We start from the raw sequence: 18,833 nt of genomic DNA, 5'->3' as shown, positions 1-18,833 counted from the left end.
GTTTTTAATTTTAAGAATTTTAGTACTCAACGGCATGGATAGAGTAGAAGGTATTAAGGCTTTACATCAAGGAACTGGAAGAAAGATAAGCGAATCTATCAAATAAGAGTACTTTAATCCTAAAATTGCGACAAATATAGAAGAAAAATATTTTTGCAACGAAAGAGCCATGTTCTTATCAAGATGATTTTAAAAATCTATCTACATATTAGTATTATCATATAAATTAAAGCTTATAGAAAATGTAAACTTATCTGGGAAAAAGTAAATAAAAGTTTCAATATAAAACATGATTATGAAATAAAGGTCATTACTGATTTTTATGTCTTGGTACCTAATTAAAATTTTGTTAGTTTAGTCTTCTTCATTCATTATTTGCATCCAATTCTTCAAAATTATAATTTCCGTAAAATAGGAACAATGTTAAACTGTTTTTGCACCTCAAAGTAAATTCTTTAGTTTGTGTTTCATGAAGGAAATAAAACCACTAGGAAAATCAATGCCAATTATTCTCCATAATTATCTTATTTCAGGATACCTCATTCAAAACATCTGGCTATCAAAATATTTAACACTGACTGAGAGTCTACTACAGGCCAAGAATTTTACATATAACATTTCAGGTAAGCCTCACAATGACTCAACAAGGTCAATATATCATCATATTTTAACAGATGTTCAGCATGTTTGACACACTTTGACAGAGTTTCAAAGAAGTTAAGTAGTGTGCCCAAGTTCACATATTTTGAGAAGCAGGGATTTGAGCCCAATTTGGCTTAATTCTCAAGTTTATGTTCTTCATAATTTACTGTATCATTGTCTGCCATAGTTGGGTGCCTTTAGAAATGAGTCACATATAGAACCTACCCTGTAGGGCATCCAATACACATACCCTGAATTACCAAGTACTCTTCTAAAAGAAACACAATATTGTTCCTCTGTCAGTACTTATTATCAAAATAATAATACATACTTTACTTACAGTAGGTATATAAGATTCCAAATCATCTTCTTTTGATTATTTCTTTCTGCATTTAAGAGCATTTTAAAGTTGTTTCTTTCCATTTTCTGCTGGCACAAGATGGTCAAATAAATTTGTTTAACTTTGAAATTTCAAATTAAAACAATATTTTCTGAGCAACATTGAAGAAGTTAGTGTCAAATGATAGTTGAAACAGAATTTCCCTTTTAAAGACCAGAAATATATACAAAATAAACACAGATATTTGCACTGTATAGAGTGATTACACTTTTTTTTTTTTTTCCCCTAGCTTTTAACAAACTCTGAGAACTCAAGGCAATGCTTCTGGGACCGCTGATCAACAACCTATCTTTCAGGACTGAAGGAACTGGAGATGCATTTCTCTTGGGCACGTGTGTTGTATCAATTTCCATTTTCAATCATTAAAACCTACAATTTCCATTTCAGGCTGGACTGCATGAGAAAGAGATGGCTGCTTATAGTCTATTCACTCTAGAAAAAAAAAAAAAAAACATGAAATTCAAGTTTCGGTTTCCTGACAATGCCCTGTGCCCCCGCTGCATATGCACACACACAAAACACCTCCTTAAATACATTTCCATGGCTCAACTCAATGATGTACTAGCCATTTGACTATGATGAAAGCTGTATTCTTGTCAGTACAAAATCTGAATGAACCCCACTTCTAAATTAGTTCTTTTTTTTTTTTTTTTTTACTTTTTAAGTGAATCTAACTCGAACTAGAGAAACATCATGTTGTAGAAAAATGAGCTTCAACATTAGCATCAAGAGGTATGGATTTGAGTTTTGTATTGATTTGGTGAGTTACTTAAATTCTGAACATCCTTATTATCTTTACCTATGATATTGAAATAATAATACCTTTAGATATGGGAGGTTATGATAACTTATGTAAGAATGCTTGGAATACATTGGCTCTTTAAAGTTAATTATCCAGTTTCACTTAAAAAAAATCAAAACTGTAATAAAATAAAGAATATTACAGTATAGTGTTCCCAGGCCCATTTAAATGAGGCATGATGAAAATCAAGTTTCTAACACAAAAAATGACACTAACTAGCCAGTCAAACTGAGATAGATAATGTTTTTATTGAAGTATCTATTTGTTCTGTTTACTATTATAATTCCAATTACTAATTACTAATATAATTCTCAAGTTATGTTTGATATTCTTTGCATGGTGACTGTCTCCAATAACATTTTCAAACTCTTCAGAAAATAATGCTGTGGTTTGTGGATTATCAATGTGGATGCTTGTGGATTATCAAAATTTGGATAATCTCATTCTGTATTTATAAACTCAAGGGGCTTCCCCTTAAGAAAACAATTTATACTTGCCAAATAAACACTAGCATTATGCTGACTGTATCACTGTCAGATAAGAAGCAAACACACTGGTGAAGAAAAAACACAGAATTCTAGATACCTTTTTTCTTACTCAGACAAACTTAATCAGGGCTTGCAATTAATTTTTGAAATTGTTCTGAACCGATCTAAATGTTCAAAGCTTCATTTCTACCTCTGGACCCCATCAGTAAAACCCACATGGCATTCATGTTAGCAAAACAGCTTGCTTTTTAAATGTGATGTCTTGTAGTTCTTACTCACAATCCTAATAATATCATTGATTTCAGTAAACTTTCAGTAAGAGTGATATGAATGCTATCAAAAGCAAAAGCTGTGATTCATTTTTTTTTCTTCTTCTTTTTCTTTTTCTACCTGGACAATTAAGATTAGTCCTAACAATGTGACTGTAGAGGCCTCTGGGTAATTAGAAGTTTCCTGAGGTTAAATGTGTAATACAGCAAAGATACTATCTTCTCTTAAAATTCTACCCACACGCTAAAATACTTACATAAGACACAAATGGTTAAATAAAAGTGCTGGGAGCAGTCACCCATCATAACATAGAGGTAACTAGATTTTTTTTTCCAGATTCAAAAAACAAACATCACATAAAATTTTATCTGATTGATTTTTTTTTTCTGTAATTTAAGATGGCCAAAAGAACTATTCTGTCTACTAAGGCCAAAATAAAACTAAGGCATATGACCTTTTTACTAATTCAGGTGTGTCTTTAACACACTAAGGAAGTAAACAATGTTCTGGAAAAATAGGATGAAACAGATGAAGAAGATAAGAGACATTTTTGAGAAATCAGATTTTTCAATATCCAAAGCAATGACAGAAAAAGGTAAGATGAGATTACACACTTTGATTTTCAGAGAAAGAGGTCATGACATAATAAGGATTGTCATTCTAAATTAGATCTATTTATTTGCATTCTGAAAGAAGGTGTGGAACAAAACATTAGTTTCCCAAAGACTATTTATCACTCAGTGATACAGTATGTGAAGGAACTGACCGGAATGTTAGTATGTTAAATGTTCACCACCCACACTCGGGGAAAAAAATATATATCTGGAACCCATATCGGACACCATTGCCTAATTTAAAAATATTCCTGGACCTCTTATTGATCAATATCTCTTATAGAAAGGATGAGAGTGTAGCATCTGAACTGAAACAGTATTATTAGAAAATGATATCGTGAGCATTAGGATGTATAATTCATGTTGCTTTCATTTGCTCAGACCATTGTAAAAATCCATAAATCATTTTCTTCTTCATGTATTGCTTAAGTGCAATTTGTCATTTTGCATTAGAGGGCTGCTTCAGCTCATCAGTGCTTTTAATTCACTGTTTAGAGTTTAACAAAATGCTGGCCCTGACTGATAACTGAAAAGACACTGAAATGTGAAGCCGTACCAATATTAACGAGGTTAAACAAAATGGAGAAGAACATTTCTACTTTGAATATCAAGTAATGCTTTAATGGAATATCTAGTATTCCCAGTCCCCAAAATATGTATTAGTTTGTTCTCTGTTGAGTTGAGAGCATTACAACACAGTAACTAAGGAGTTACCTAAATGCTTACAATATGCTATCAATCTTTTCTAGAAACTTAGTCAACATTGTCTCTATAACTAGATGAACAAAAATATCAGCGTCCCTGGCTTTGGCTCCAAAACTTTCCACCTCTAAAGTTAGGTTGCACTACCACAAATAAACCTATTTCATAGCCATAAGAGATGCAACGCAGTCCAGGTCCTTTGTGATTGCTCTCTGCACTCTCCTTGCTGCGAATGGCAAATGCCAGGAACCATCTACCTCAATCCTGGCCAGGTCTGGTGTTTGAAAGACTTCTTATTGACAATTTAAATTTTTTTTTCTTTCATTTCTTTAAAAAAAAATCTTCTCTCAAAGCTCTGGGCACACTGCAATAATAAGAGGATTTAGAAACAAATTGCTTTCAAGTCAAGTTAAATCACTGCAAACACTCATTTATCCAACCGCTGGTTAACAAACTTGTTTCCCTCCCGCTTTTTCCACAAAAGGGTAAGAAAGAAAGCAACCCTGTTACCTAGTTTCAAAGTTTCTAACTATGTATATAAAAAGCATTTGTGGGATCCTTTGCACCCCCCAATTTCTGCTGCACTTAGAGGCCAATGAAACACACGAATGTGCATTATCACTCTCATACACCAACCAGGACTTTTATGAAAATTGATTTTGATACACCTCTCGAAATAATAATTACTGCTTTCCCACTCTGATTTAGGATGCAATTTGTTTTAGCCCAGACGGTTGGCTCCCCTGGAGAAGGTGTTGGAGGTAGGGGTAGGGAGGTGCTCCATAGGTATCACTGCTCCCTTCCGGGTCCAGTAATGGGGGAAGGGGGATAGAGAGACGCGGTTTATTACACCATGTTCCGCACTTCAAAGAGGTCGTGAACCCCACCACCGAGGCTCTTATTTACTTAATCATGGCTTCACTAAATTCTGGGGTCCACCGAAGGACACGTAAAAGAAAAAGGAATTAAGAGGCATTTTTAAAAGGCTGTTGTTTTGTAGGTGACGGGGTGGGGCTGTTTTATGGTTCCAGGATAAAGAAGCGGAAAAGGCTATTAATGCCAGTATCTGAATCTTGTTCGGAACAAAATGCTCTCGCAGTTGTCTTTGGCTGGAGCTACCTAGAAGGAAGACAAGGCCGGGCTCGGGTCTGTTCCCCCTAGCAGAAGACCCCGCTGTCACCCTGAGGGTCCAGGGGAGCCTTAGAGACTAGAAGTTCGAGAGGCGAGACCTCTAGAGGGCCCGGGCCGGCGTCGCCTGCGCGGACACAGGCCTCTGTGACCCAAGAAATCCTGCAGAGCCCCCAACAGGCGAACCCTGCGGAATGGGAGCTCCAAAGCAAAATTCTCTGGCTTGCCCTATGCTGCTTTCGCCGCTAGGAGACGCCTGTAACCCACGTTTGCGAGAGAGTTCCCGGCTCAAACACAACAGCTCCAAAAAAAAAAAAAAAAAAAAAAAAAAAAAAGAAAGAAAAAAAAAGCAGCTCAAGTGTTACAGTGGATGTAGTGATTATTTACAGGCAAATCTGGCCATCTCTCCACGTTCTCATCTCCACCTCTGGAAGCTCTTTGGCTCTCAGAGAACGCCTCAAGTCCGCCCAAACTTCATCCACGTTTTGAAAACACAAACCCTCTTCCCCAAACAGTTTCAGATCTGCATTGTCATTCAGCCACACGTCTCTCACACGCAAACACGCGTGCACACGCGCGCGCACACACAAGTGTTTCCATATGTATAAATGAAAACATTAGAAAATTACCGTCATTTTAAAAAATGCTCCAGGATTCTGATGAGTCAGCTAGAAGAGCTCAAAATATTTCATTTCAGTCCTGCAGATCTAAAGAAAAAGGGGGGGAAGGGTGGAAAGTACAGATGCAATGCCGTTATTAATATTCAGATATACTATAATCTCCTTTTCATTGATCCACAGGTCGTTTTTATAAACTGCCATTCCATTCTCAGCAGTAGACGTGATGCTAAAATCATTTTAACTGCAGCGGTTTTCTCTTGGCTATGGCCAGTAGTCAATTTACTGCAGCTGAAAAAGGATTAGCCATTTTTGCTGGCATCCTTTCCTTCCAACCGCTCAAAGGCACGACCCATCTCCATGAAAGAGCCCGGGGCGGAGGGGGGGTGGTGGCGGATGGGGGGGGGGCAGGGCAGTAGACACGCACTCTCGGGACTCACAGAGGCATGCCTCCGTCTGCAATCACGCCCGTGGACACTTGCTCTGCTTAATTCCCTATCAAGAAGAGATGAAAACGTACCTCGGGCTTGGGGAAATGGTCCGCCTTTTCTCGAAGGTTGTGTTGGTGTTACCCTCGGGTCATTCATTACCAGGAAGCCGCGAGGGATCGTCCTATATTGTGGCATAAGAAGACTAAACTGGGGCAGCTTTAGTGAATAAACAACCCCCGTGCAGCCCATTAATTAGTATAAAAACATGCTTTTAAAAATCTTTTTTCTCGGAGAATGGACATTCATTCCACTCTCTAACAAGAGTTCGCGCTGTATTTTAACTTCACAAGAAGTGGATGCATGCATGCTCTGCTTTGCCCCCGCGCCACGGCAGTGGGCCCTCAGAGTTCGTCAAGCGCATCCTTCGAGATCCGGGTGGGGGGTTCGGGACTCCGCTGGGGCTTTCACAGACCTGTGTTCCGGCATGGGGGAGGATGGATGCGAGCGCCGTCAGTGTGCGAGCGCCTTCGCTGATAACCGCAGAGGCACAGACTCGGGCCCCGCATGTGCTCAGCCCCTGCCCGCCTACCCACCCCCACCCCTGCGCGTGTTCTCAGCAGCCCCGCCGTTTTCACCCAGCGGTCTTGCCCCAAACTGGGCAAGAATCGCTGCCCGGGTCTATAATGGGGGCGGGGAAGGGGATCTCCAAATGTCACAAAAAGCAGAAAATAGCCCGTGCGCGCCGCCGCAGCGAAGCACTTGGCAGGGCGAGGCGCAGGGATACCCGAGGCGCCTTACAGCGCCCAGCGGCGCTCGGTTGCCAGCGAGTCGGGCGTTAGGCTAGCGTGCTTGCAGGTAGTGCTCAAATGGAATTCCTCAGTCATTGATCAAAGCGCTCGTAGCCCTAACTAGGTCCCCAGGGGAGATAATCTGTTTGGTAAGAATGTTACGGATATACACTGAAGAAGGGCAGAGGCACGTCTAACGCGTCTGCACATGTATAGTAGCTGCCAGCCCACATCTCCCGGCGTGAATTCCTCGGCTTTTCAGGACCCACCTCCGCCCCACGCCCCAACTGCCTCACTCCGCTGCATCCAGCCCCGATAGACCCTCCCGCTTAGTTTGACACAACCCATGTTATATCCCTTTTTTAAAATCGTACAGGCAGTCTCGGCCAGAGCCCCTTCGTTAGGTAACCCCTGTCAGTTAGCGGCCCCTCTGCAACTTTTCCCCTTCTCGGTGATTTATTTCCACGATCGGTAGTAAAGGAAAACACCTTAAAGGAAAAAGAATGTTAGCGTCATTGGAAACCCCGCTCCTGGGAGAGGATACCGCTGCTGTTGCTATTATGTTTTCGCATTTGCTGATGCAAACAGGGGAACCTCTCTATTCCCTCTCCATTACCTGCGGCTGGGGACTGGGAACTTTCCTCGGCACAGTCCCCAGCCAGCGCCTCGGGACCTGCCGGGCTGTTCTCACTCTCACACTCACACTCACCCCGGCAGCCCGCCCGAACGCGGGTTCCATCCCACCCCTCCCGGCTGCCGAGTGACGCTCATGATTGACAGCCAGATCTGCCAGTTAGCGGTGGCTCGGTGGGTGGTGCTCCTCAGCGATTGGTTGGCAGAATGAGGGCGCTGCGCAAAAACAGAAAAGCGGAGCGCTCGGAGCTCAGAAACTGCCAGCCGAGATCACAGTCTCTAGGACTGAAGCAGGAGGAGGGAAAGACTGGAAGGAAGAGAGACAGGTTAGAGGGAAAGAGGCTTGGGAAGAAAACAGCAGGAAAGAAGCCGCTCATCACACTTCTAGAGAGGCAAATGATGCTGGAGATGAGGACAGAGAAAGACAGAACTATGAGAGCCAAAAAATACAAATAAAGCGAAAGAGGAGAAAATGCCAAGAAGAACATCCATCCGGAGAAATGAAGAGAATGAAAGTTTTATGCTGCAGAGCCGTTCTATGTTTTTCCGGCAAAAAATTCTCTTGCTGTTTTTAAGCCCTTTTGCATTTGCCAGCCGTTGACATTGAGGCATGTTCAGCGGTGCCAGCAGCGTCTCCTCTTCCTTCTCCTCTTCCTCTTCATCTTCCTCCTCCTCATCTTCCTCCACCATCACCATCACCACCACCGCCACCACCACCACCTCCTCCTCCTCCTCCTCCCCCTCCTTCTTTTCCTCCTCCTCCTTCTCCTCCCATCAGCAAGAAGACAAACCGAGGACAGTCTTGAAATATCGAAATTTCCTCCTTGGGATTTGCCAGCGCCGCGTTGCGCCAAGACTGTCGGAATAAAGGACGCTGACTATTGTATTATTATTTTATTAATTGGTCAGTGGGAAGATTACCGATGAGGAAAGGGGACGCCTGTCACCCTTCCTGCGCTAAGATTGAAAAATGAGGCTGAGTTGGGGGAAGCCCTAAAATGAAGCAAAAGGAATAAGATTTTTCAGGACAGAAAGCCACAGGAGCCCCCCACACAGCGCACTTTTATTTGTTTTTTTTTTTTTTTTAAGATTTTTTTTTTTTTTCGTGGTGGTGGGGGAGGTGATTGGGTGGCTGACTGGCTGCGGGAAGCTGCTTCCTTTCCCTTTGGAGATGATTGTGCTATTATTCTTTGCCTTGCTCTGGATGGTGGAAGGAGTCTTTTCCCAGCTTCACTACACAGTGCAGGAGGAGCAGGAACATGGCACTTTCGTGGGGAATATCGCTGAAGATCTGGGCTTGGACATTACAAAACTTTCAGCTCGCAGGTTTCAAACGGTGCCCAACTCGCGGACCCCTTACTTGGACCTCAACCTGGAGACCGGGGTGCTGTACGTGAACGAGAAGATCGACCGCGAGCAAATCTGCAAGCAGAGCCCGTCCTGCGTCCTGCACCTGGAGGTCTTCCTGGAGAACCCCCTCGAGCTCTTCCGTGTGGAGATCGAGGTGCTGGACATCAATGACAACCCCCCCTCCTTCCCGGAGCCGGACCTGACTGTGGAGATCTCTGAGAGCGCCACGCCGGGCACCCGCTTCCCGCTGGAGAGCGCATTCGACCCAGACGTGGGCACCAACTCCTTGCGCGACTACGAGATCACCCCCAACAGCTACTTCTCCCTGGACGTGCAGACCCAGGGGGATGGCAACCGATTCGCCGAGCTGGTGCTGGAGAAGCCGCTGGACCGAGAGCAGCAAGCGGTGCACCGCTACGTGCTGACCGCGGTGGACGGGGGAGGAGGGGGAGGAGGAGGAGAAGGAGGGGGAGGCGGCGGGGGAGGGGGCCTGCCCCCCCAACAGCAGCGCACCGGCACTGCCCTACTCACCATCCGAGTGCTGGACTCCAACGACAACGTCCCCGCCTTCGACCAACCCGTCTACACTGTGTCTCTACCAGAGAACTCGCCGCCGGGCACGCTCGTAATCCAGCTCAACGCCACAGACCCAGATGAGGGCCAGAATGGCGAAGTCGTGTATTCCTTCAGCAGCCACATTTCGCCCCGGGCGCGGGAGCTCTTTGGACTCTCCCCGCGCACTGGCCGGCTGGAGGTGAGCGGAGAGCTAGACTATGAAGAGAGCCCGGTATACCAAGTGTACGTACAAGCCAAGGACCTGGGCCCCAACGCGGTGCCCGCGCACTGCAAGGTGCTTGTGCGAGTACTGGATGCTAACGACAACGCTCCGGAGATCAGCTTCAGCACGGTGAAGGAGGCGGTGAGCGAGGGCGCGGCGCCCGGGACCGTGGTGGCCCTGTTCAGCGTGACCGACCGCGACTCCGAGGAGAATGGGCAGGTGCAGTGCGAGCTGCTGGGGGATGTGCCGTTCCGCCTCAAGTCTTCCTTCAAGAACTACTATACGATCGTGACCGAAGCCCCCCTGGACCGAGAGGCCGGGGACTCCTACACCCTGACCGTTGTGGCTCGGGACCGGGGCGAGCCGGCGCTCTCCACCAGTAAGTCGATCCAGGTGCAAGTGTCAGATGTGAACGACAACGCACCGCGGTTTAGCCAGCCGGTCTACGACGTGTATGTGACCGAGAACAACGTGCCCGGCGCCTATATCTACGCGGTAAGCGCCACAGACCGCGACGAGGGCGCCAACGCCCAGCTAGCCTACTCTATCCTCGAGTGCCAGATCCAGGGCATGAGCGTCTTCACTTACGTGTCCATCAACTCTGAGAACGGCTACTTGTACGCCCTGCGCTCCTTCGATTACGAGCAGCTCAAGGACTTCAGCTTCCAGGTGGAAGCTCGGGACGCCGGCAGCCCCCAGGCTCTGGCCGGTAACGCCACCGTCAACATCCTCATCGTGGACCAGAACGACAACGCCCCTGCCATCGTGGCGCCCCTGCCTGGGCGCAACGGGACTCCAGCGCGGGAGGTGCTGCCCCGGTCGGCGGAGCCAGGCTACCTGCTGACCCGCGTGGCCGCAGTGGACGCAGACGACGGCGAGAACGCCCGGCTCACCTACAGCATTGTGCGGGGCAACGAAATGAACCTCTTCCGCATGGACTGGCGCACCGGGGAACTCCGCACCGCGCGCCGGGTGCCGGCCAAGCGCGACCCCCAGCGGCCTTACGAGCTGGTGATCGAGGTGCGCGACCACGGGCAGCCGCCCCTGTCCTCCACTGCCACACTGGTGGTGCAGCTGGTGGATGGAGCCGTGGAGCCCCAGGGAGGGGGCGGGGGCGGTAGCGGGGGGTCAGGGGAGCATCAGCGCCCCAGCCGCTCCGGCGGCGCGGAGACCTCGCTGGACCTCACCCTCATCCTCATCATTGCGCTGGGCTCGGTGTCTTTCATATTCCTGCTAGCCATGATCGTGCTTGCCGTGCGTTGCCAAAAAGAGAAGAAGCTGAACATCTACACCTGTCTGGCCAGTGACTGCTGCCTCTGCTGCTGCTGCTGTGGCGGTGGGGGCTCGACCTGCTGCGGCCGCCAAGCCCGGGCGCGCAAGAAAAAACTCAGCAAGTCGGACATCATGCTGGTTCAAAGCTCCAACGTACCCAGTAACCCGGCCCAAGTGCCGGTGGAGGAGTCCGGGGGCTTTGGCTCCCACCACCACAACCAGAATTACTGCTACCAGGTCTGCCTGACCCCTGAGTCCGCCAAGACCGACCTGATGTTCCTTAAGCCCTGCAGCCCATCGCGGAGTACGGACACTGAGCACAACCCCTGCGGGGCCATCGTCACCGGCTACACAGACCAGCAGCCCGACATCATCTCCAACGGAAGCATTTTGTCCAACGAGGTAAGGCTGAAGCGAAAGGACCACCATCTCTCATCTCCTCCATCTGAAAGCCTCCTCTAGCCCGGCCCTTGTATCTCTGGTGCACTCTGTATTTATATTTAGGATATTAACTTCTTTGTATCTTTGTGGGGGCAGGAATTGGGCGGGGGAGGCTATCCCACCCCTTCGTATGTAACCTAAACTTCGTGTTGTCCCTAATTTTCTGCGCTCCACCCCTCCACATTTACTTTCATTTCCTCCCCTTGGTGCTTTGCCACCTTGGACCTTCCTTCTTCCCTCGGGCATCGTTCCTTTAAAATCCTAACCCCTTCTCAGTCCTTTCCCTTCTCAGTTTTCTGAGGGTAAAGGGAAAAGTAGGAGGGGGACCGAGGGAAATGTGATGGAGGGACTTGCTGGCACCGGCAAAGGTCTTTTTCTCTTTGCGTTTGTCCCAGGCGTTAATAAAGTTAATGCTGTTTGCTTTGTTTATCGATGCTTTCAGTCGCGTGTAAAAGTAAGCTATAGATTGTTTAACTTTGCACAGTCGTCTAAACTCGAATGCATGTTTTAGCGAATAACTTATCAGATCCTTGTCCCCTGAACTCGGGTTGCAGAAAAGCCTTCAGTTCTGCTCTGGACAGCATTTACAGACGCTCTTGAAACCCAAGGCCCACACAGTGTGAATTTGAATGAAGTTACTTTGGCACAAACCCCTGTAAGCGTAAACTAAAGAAAGGCTTAAACAATTGTTACCTTAAATATATCTTTTAACTAATAATCACCTCTTGCCACTGTTCTTGATAAATCATCACTGTTGGCTTTCTTCCTCAAAGAATTTGGCTTGTCAATTCCGATTTCTATTTAAAAGATGGAGAAGTGGCAAAGTTGGAAGGTGGGAGGGAGGGGGAGAACAGGGTTGATTTATGTACTAGAAAGTTTGGACCGGAAAAAGGTGTGTGGATGCCGGAGGTGGGGGGAGGAGAATGCAGAGGGCGTTTGGAGGGGGAAAAGAATGGGGGGGGGGGCTTTATGAATTCCTTTCTTGGCAGGTTATTTTATTTGAGTCTTAGATATTATTAATTGACTTTCATGAATATTTGTACAGTTCATTTGTATCTTAAGCACATTTTGAAAATAAACAACAAAATAATTCCATAAAATATCCAAACTTTTTGCTTATTGAGCGTGCTGTTTTTCTTGTGTCAACCAGTATGCACCTAAACACTGTTTTAGGCCACTGAAAGAAAGACTGTAGAGTTTACCTAGGTTGACTCTATTAGGGACAATAGTTTATGAGCCCTAGCTATGAGGTCATTTGCATTCTCTCCTTAAAAACACACATACACACGTTTAAAATTGGCTTTTTATTTTTGGAATTTTTTTTTTAACCTTTACTGAAAGTCTAGATTGAGTGTCTCTGCATATCCCCCCACCCCTTACCCAGCAGTCACTAGGGTGAGGTCTTAGAATAGCTTGAAAATTCATAAAAATGCACACAATTACTTAAACTAGACTCAGTTCCTTACCTCAAAAAAAGGACTGTTAGTTAAACCCTTAGCATTCAAATGCTCTTGATTTATTTATTTTTTTTCTAGACTAAACACCAGCGAGCAGAGCTCAGCTATCTAGTTGACAGACCTCGCCGAGTTAACAGGTATGGACTCTTTTTTTTTTTTTTTCCTACCTTGGTGTGTGTACAATTTACAACCTACTAAAATTAGGAATTAGGGGTATTATTCAATATTAAAATATAAAATGTATAAAGCATTTCCAGTTAAGGCAGAACATACATGCTGATTATGTTGGGGTTCCTAGACAATACATTAAAATCTGGGCATATTTCATTTATATACAACTTACTGAATATATTTGAATATCTTATCAATTTACACGCCTACGCTGCTTCTGATAGTCTCCCTAACTGTTCCAGGTGGATACTCTCTTTTATGAAAATCATATAAACATATACATAACTCTAATCATAGAAAATGGCTAAACTAGATACACCTTAAGGGCTCAACCACCTGCTATGCTCAGTTTTAAAGAGCTAAGTTTAAGGTGATGAAAACCAGCTTTATGCAGAAATAAAGGCAACTGAGAGGTCTATGAATCTGCAGCACCATTGTTGACCATGTGGTGGCAGAAGAATGTTTTCTGTGTTTCTTCACCTTTTTTATTCTAATATTCACGTTTTTGTACTTCTAGTTCTGCATTCCAGGAAGCCGACATAGTAAGCTCTAAGGACAGTGGTCATGGAGACAGTGAACAAGGAGATAGTGATCACGATGCCACCAACCGCGGCCAGTCAGCTGGTAAGTGTGTTCAAAGAGCAATGCTGACTTTTATGATTTTTGTTGTTGTTGTTGTTGTTGTTTTAAATAAATCTAGAAAGAATGATGCCCTAGGTAATTTTCTGTAGGTTTAATGTTGGTAAATCCACAGAAAAAATGGTATCATGTTATGTTGATAAGTGTATATTCAAAGAGGATTATAAAAATTTGATGTTCCTTCAGAGAGGTAAAGCTAGAGATGTATTGTGAAATATGTTAGAATATGAGCTATTTCTTCCTTATGTAATGTTCTTTAGTGCAATTGTATTGCATACAAAGAGCTATAGATTTCTCACCTGGTCCAGTCCTCAGTCTTTAGTCAATTAAGGTATTATTAGACTTGTTTATGGATGAGGTAGCTGAAGATGAATGAAATTGATTGAACTGTACAAAGTCACAAGAGAATAATTGGATGATTGGGAACTAGAATCCAAATTTCTTGCTTTTGAGAGCAGTGCATTTTGTAAGCCACTGAGTATTGAATGGTAGAAGGAATGGTGATGAAAAGTCATGAATAGCCTGAAAGCAGGGTTTCCAATGCTGGGTTCTTAGGCTTCAGGACATTAGGAAACATTTGATAATGTGTATTTTCTCGAGCATCCTAGATTTCCTCATATTTTCAATAAGGCCCATGACCTGTCAAAAGTTGAACCCTGTGTGTATTTGTATACGAGCTTAATGATAGTCACTGATGGGGTTGCAATGTGACACAGATGTTTTACATTGTTTATTTGTTTTACTTTTGTCTATATAAATTTAACTGTTAAGTTTTATAGGATGCCGATAACTCTGCTTACTAATACTTAAAGAAGACACTTTAAAGATAAAATACGTACCTTACAATGATGAAAATGATTTCATATTTGAGGTTGGATTAAATGAGGTTGGATTTTCCACCTCGTTGGCCTTTCAACCAAGAAGGATAGGGTGATTTTTTTTTTTTTAATTTTTCTTTTTTGAGGTTTGTGGTTTTCTGACATGCGAAAAGAAATGGAAAGGCGAATGAATTAACTTTTGTGACTTGTAAAAATGTCCATCATTGGGCCACCTCTGGATTCAACTCTGGTCACATGCTTTTGAGCTCCATTTTGGTTAACGATGTAACCCTAGAGTGAGAGAGTCCTGATTCTCAAGATAATATTGGTCCTAGAGAGCACACATTCCTTAACACACTCGGTGGACCTCTAAACCGTGCTGAGGCAGTGTGTCAAAGGGCAGCCCACACCCCACGGTCGCCTGGCAGCAGTGGTTACTGCAAGCCTCCCACTTGGCCAATGTGTGCTGTGTCTGAGGCTGACTTAGCCTTGGGAAACACAGGCAGGAGGAGGGGGGGAAAGGCTGCTCAAGGGTCTCTTTATATTGCTGCAAGTCATTAATATGCAGACCTAATGAGACTTGAGAACTGCCAAGAATCCCCGGAGGTCCCTGCCCCTTGCGGGCCTTCACGCTAAGTGAACAGAGCATCTATTTAGTGTCTGGGAACCTGACAACAAACCAGATCTTGCCAGAAGTTTATATTTGAGTACAAAGTCCCTTTCATTTTTGGCCTATATATGGCATATGATTTATTGTTATCTTTAAAAAGCTGTACATGTAGAATTGCTCATTCCTGTTCTTTTTCCAGGGTTTCTAATTTAAGTTAGCCTTTTTTAAACTTTTAAAACAAAATGTTTAATATTAAAACAGAGTATCTGGTGCATGTTTCCTTGGGTGCATTTTATTCTTTTCCCACTCCCCCACCCTCTGCTTTGTTTTGTTGTTGTTGTTGTTGTTGTTGTTGTTTTTCTGTAGCACTCCAATCTCAATGAACATTTCAATTAGTTTCGTCCCTCAGACATAATGAGCCATAATAACCTAACCAAAGAAAGAGAAACGAATAAACATCTGCAAAAAGTGTTAAATTTGGAAGATGGATGGGAATATATTCTTATCAATGCGTCTTCCCAGTAGCTGTTTTATTTCACAGGCACTCACTGTTGCCATTTCGGTAATGTTTCTTTCAAATTATTTGAGATGTCAAAGCATTACAAGGAAAATTAAAATGCTACATTGTGTACTGGAAAAATTTCCAAAAAGCAGGGCAGTTTGTATTTTTCTTTATCAGTGGTAAAATTTGCCTGTGTCTTTACATTCTTAAACACGAAAAGTATCACAGAATTAACAATTTACTTTTGTATTTCCTTGGCAGTTACAAGGCAGGCACAACATACTGAGTGCGATAATTGCTCTTTTAGAATTGTAATGACACGCTTGTATTAAGAAGTAATCTCACCTTTGTGTGCTGAATTGCAATCAGATTTAATATGTCTAATTTTATGGTAAGAATGATTTTGAAGTGTTTTCTTTTTTTAAGTATGAAACCCTAAGTGCAGAGAATTGAAATCCATTTACTTAATGACTTTTTCCAGTCCCTACTGATGTTGTGTCCTATAAACTTCACACCAAGTGGCTACAATATTTCCTAAAAGTTAAGCCCATTTCAGGGAAATAAGTACATCTGTTTTATTTTCTTGTAATGCCAGGTACTGATGATCTTCTAGTTGTGTAATATTTAGGAAATATTATTCATAGCACGTCTATATCCAGGTTTAGGATATGAAAAAAAAAATTCATACACATCAGCAAATCTCACTGAGCTAGTTTTTAGGGGAAGAACACCAGATTGCCATGGAAAAATAACATTAGAAAGATACAGACTCTGAAATCTCTACTTCAGTGTGTACCTTCTTCCATATTTCATTATATACACTATTTAGCTCAGTGCTTCACCTGTTTAAACTTGCTAACTTTTTATTTATCCCTGATTTCTTTTTCTGTTAGCATTATTTTGTATTTATTTATTTATTTCGATATGCCTTCTATTTATTCTACTATGAATAGTTTTCTTTTTTGTTCTTTCTCCACCCCCCGCCCCCCTTGCTTTTCTCCTTTCTAAGCCATTTGGAGTCACCAATCTTGTTCATAGAAGGGCTTTAAACACGGAGGCAGCTGCACAGAGAATCACATAAGCTTTTTCAGTTTTCTACTGCACCTGGCTCCATGTGTGAAATTCTCCGGCTTGACCACTGCTCTGTGGCATTTTCTTTCTATAGCCTTGTCAAGGTGCTTTCCGTTTTTTTCAGTGTGCTATTGATGTATTGGTTAGATATGGCAGAAGTCCAGGGAGATGTGGTAAATGTATGCATAAACCATCACAAGAGGAAAATCTGATTAATCACAGCTTAAGTAGCCACAAATAAGTCAAAGTGTACTTAAAAGAAATATGGTTTCAATTTGGTTTATTATATCATGAGATTAAGATATCTTTTTCTGATTTGGAATACTGATACAAAAATTTTAGTTGCACATTCTTAAACATTTTAACATTATTACAGGCACATCTAAGGAGATATATTTAGTTATAAGAATTTTTTACCTCACTTATTAAATATTTGTGATATGCACACTATTAGACTTATCAATTTATTTCTAATATTTGTGTCCTTTTAAAAAATATATTGAAAAGGACAATCTAATAAATGATTCTGTTAATGTTACCTGTTATAGTTTACCTGAAAATTGTCAAACCGCTCTTCCTTGTACGTCTGACCTTCAGTTACAAGGAAACTTAGACTAGGTGTGTTAATTTTAATTATTGAGATGGATGCAGGATGTGCGGTCAAAATTTGGCTACATGTTAAAAAAACAAAGTGACTGGAGTTGCCAGTATTTCCAAACTTGTAAAGTATACCATGAAACATATTCAGCGATTGCACCATTCTTACAAGACCAACAAGACAATTTTTGATTTATCATCAATACAAATTTCCCTTTCCCAGCTCCACTCAGAATGTAGATACTGGCAGATTAGCATCTGGATTTGTAAATAAAGTGAATTTATATGATTGTTTGCAAAAGCTTATTCGTGTTACTGGTGAAAATCTGAACTGCCACTTGATGCTACAGAGAGATTTATAATTGGAAAAAACGCATATGACAAAGTATTAGAGAAAATGGAGAAAAATATCAACACACTGGAAGATTGATAAATGAGGAGAATTTTGATGCACATGTTTTGATTTTTTCATGAGTGAATCATGTTAATAAATATCTGCGTCCAAGCTATCTTTTCCTAAAACTTATGCCAATTTTTGCGGTTATAATTAATATCTCTCCATTTTTTTGTTGTTGGTAAGTGGTTAAAGGAAGACTGGAAATTTCCTCAAAAAATTAAGTATTGATTTTCTTTAAAATTAATTTATCGTGTTACGAAAAGTTAAGCATTTTTATGAAGCCTTGGTGCATGAGAAAGAAATGCACACATAACTTTATATTGTTACATTCATCAGAAAACAGCACAAACTGAATACAATTATAATATTTTTGAAATCATGATTTGTTCTCAATGGTAATAGCACTGCCTCTGACTATAAAGAACAAGTTACTTGCCAGTTCAAAAATATGTATTTTAAAATTTGTCTAAATATATCTTTGCATAACAAGCAGTCTATCACGTCAGCTGTCATGCCTTGTAGAACAGATTATTTCTGAGAAGTGGGAAAAATAAATAACTAGGAGAAGAAATTTCAAGTAATGTATATGTATGTGTGTATGTGTATATGTATGTATATGTATATATGTATATACATATATACATGTATATACATGTATGTGTATATGTGTATGTATATATGTGTGTGTGTGTGTGTGTGTGTGTGTGTGTATATATATATATATATATATATATATATATATATATATATATGTTGAGATGATTCTTAGAAATTACCAAAACTTCAAAACTGAGGTTTGGCCTGTATTTTTCTGCTAAACAAATCTCACAGGTTCTATACTTAGGGGCATTTGAATGAGAAAATATAAAAATCACCTTAAATTTATTTTCTCTGGGGCCTTCACTTTGAGCTAATAAAAAATTCCAAGGGCAATGTGAAAAGCATACATTTTACTACATCACCTGTCCCGGAAGACCTGGCATTCCTATATATCATGTAGTCATTTATCACAACAGAACTTAAACATACTTCTGTTTATTTGGCCATTAAACAGTATATTTAATGGGACTGGCGATAAATGAAAGAAGGTAAAAAAAGAAAAAAAAAAGAAAAGAATAGTTAGTCTTTCACTGACTCCCTCAAGTGAGGAATGGTAACAGGTATATTTACTTGGTTCTCAAATCATGTATCTAAAAGACAAATGATTTGACATGT

At 42.3% G+C, this 18,833-nt stretch overlaps 1 protein-coding gene and 1 long non-coding RNA gene across 4 annotated transcripts in view; one reads left to right on the top strand and one right to left on the bottom strand.

Moving 5' to 3' along the window:
* Positions 1 to 345: 345 nt before the first annotated feature.
* On the bottom strand, positions 346 to 7,620 carry LOC109498975. Its single transcript, XR_002156040.3, has 4 exons — positions 7,499 to 7,620; positions 6,184 to 6,275; positions 5,676 to 5,753; positions 346 to 1,474 (listed from the first exon to the last, which is right to left on the bottom strand). It is a non-coding gene; the product is annotated as an uncharacterized LOC109498975 (long non-coding RNA).
* Positions 7,621 to 7,745: 125 nt separating this feature from the next.
* Positions 7,746 to 18,833, top strand: part of PCDH10 (protocadherin 10) — a 62,265-nt gene continuing 51,177 nt past the window's right edge. For all 3 annotated transcript variants that reach the window (XM_011281684.4, XM_011281685.4, XM_006930866.5), the window contains exons 1-3: positions 7,746 to 11,317; positions 12,892 to 12,950; positions 13,502 to 13,608. In XM_011281684.4, coding sequence (XP_011279986.1) covers positions 8,687 to 11,317; positions 12,892 to 12,950; positions 13,502 to 13,608 — 2,797 coding nt within the window. In that variant the 5' untranslated portion in view covers positions 7,746 to 8,686. The remainder of the gene's footprint in view (positions 11,318 to 12,891; positions 12,951 to 13,501; positions 13,609 to 18,833) is intronic.

This window comes from Felis catus, chromosome B1, assembly GCF_018350175.1.
Source record: "Felis catus isolate Fca126 chromosome B1, F.catus_Fca126_mat1.0, whole genome shotgun sequence".
Classification (NCBI taxonomy): domain Eukaryota; kingdom Metazoa; phylum Chordata; class Mammalia; order Carnivora; family Felidae; genus Felis; species Felis catus.
This window is presented reverse-complemented; position numbering and strand designations above follow the sequence as displayed.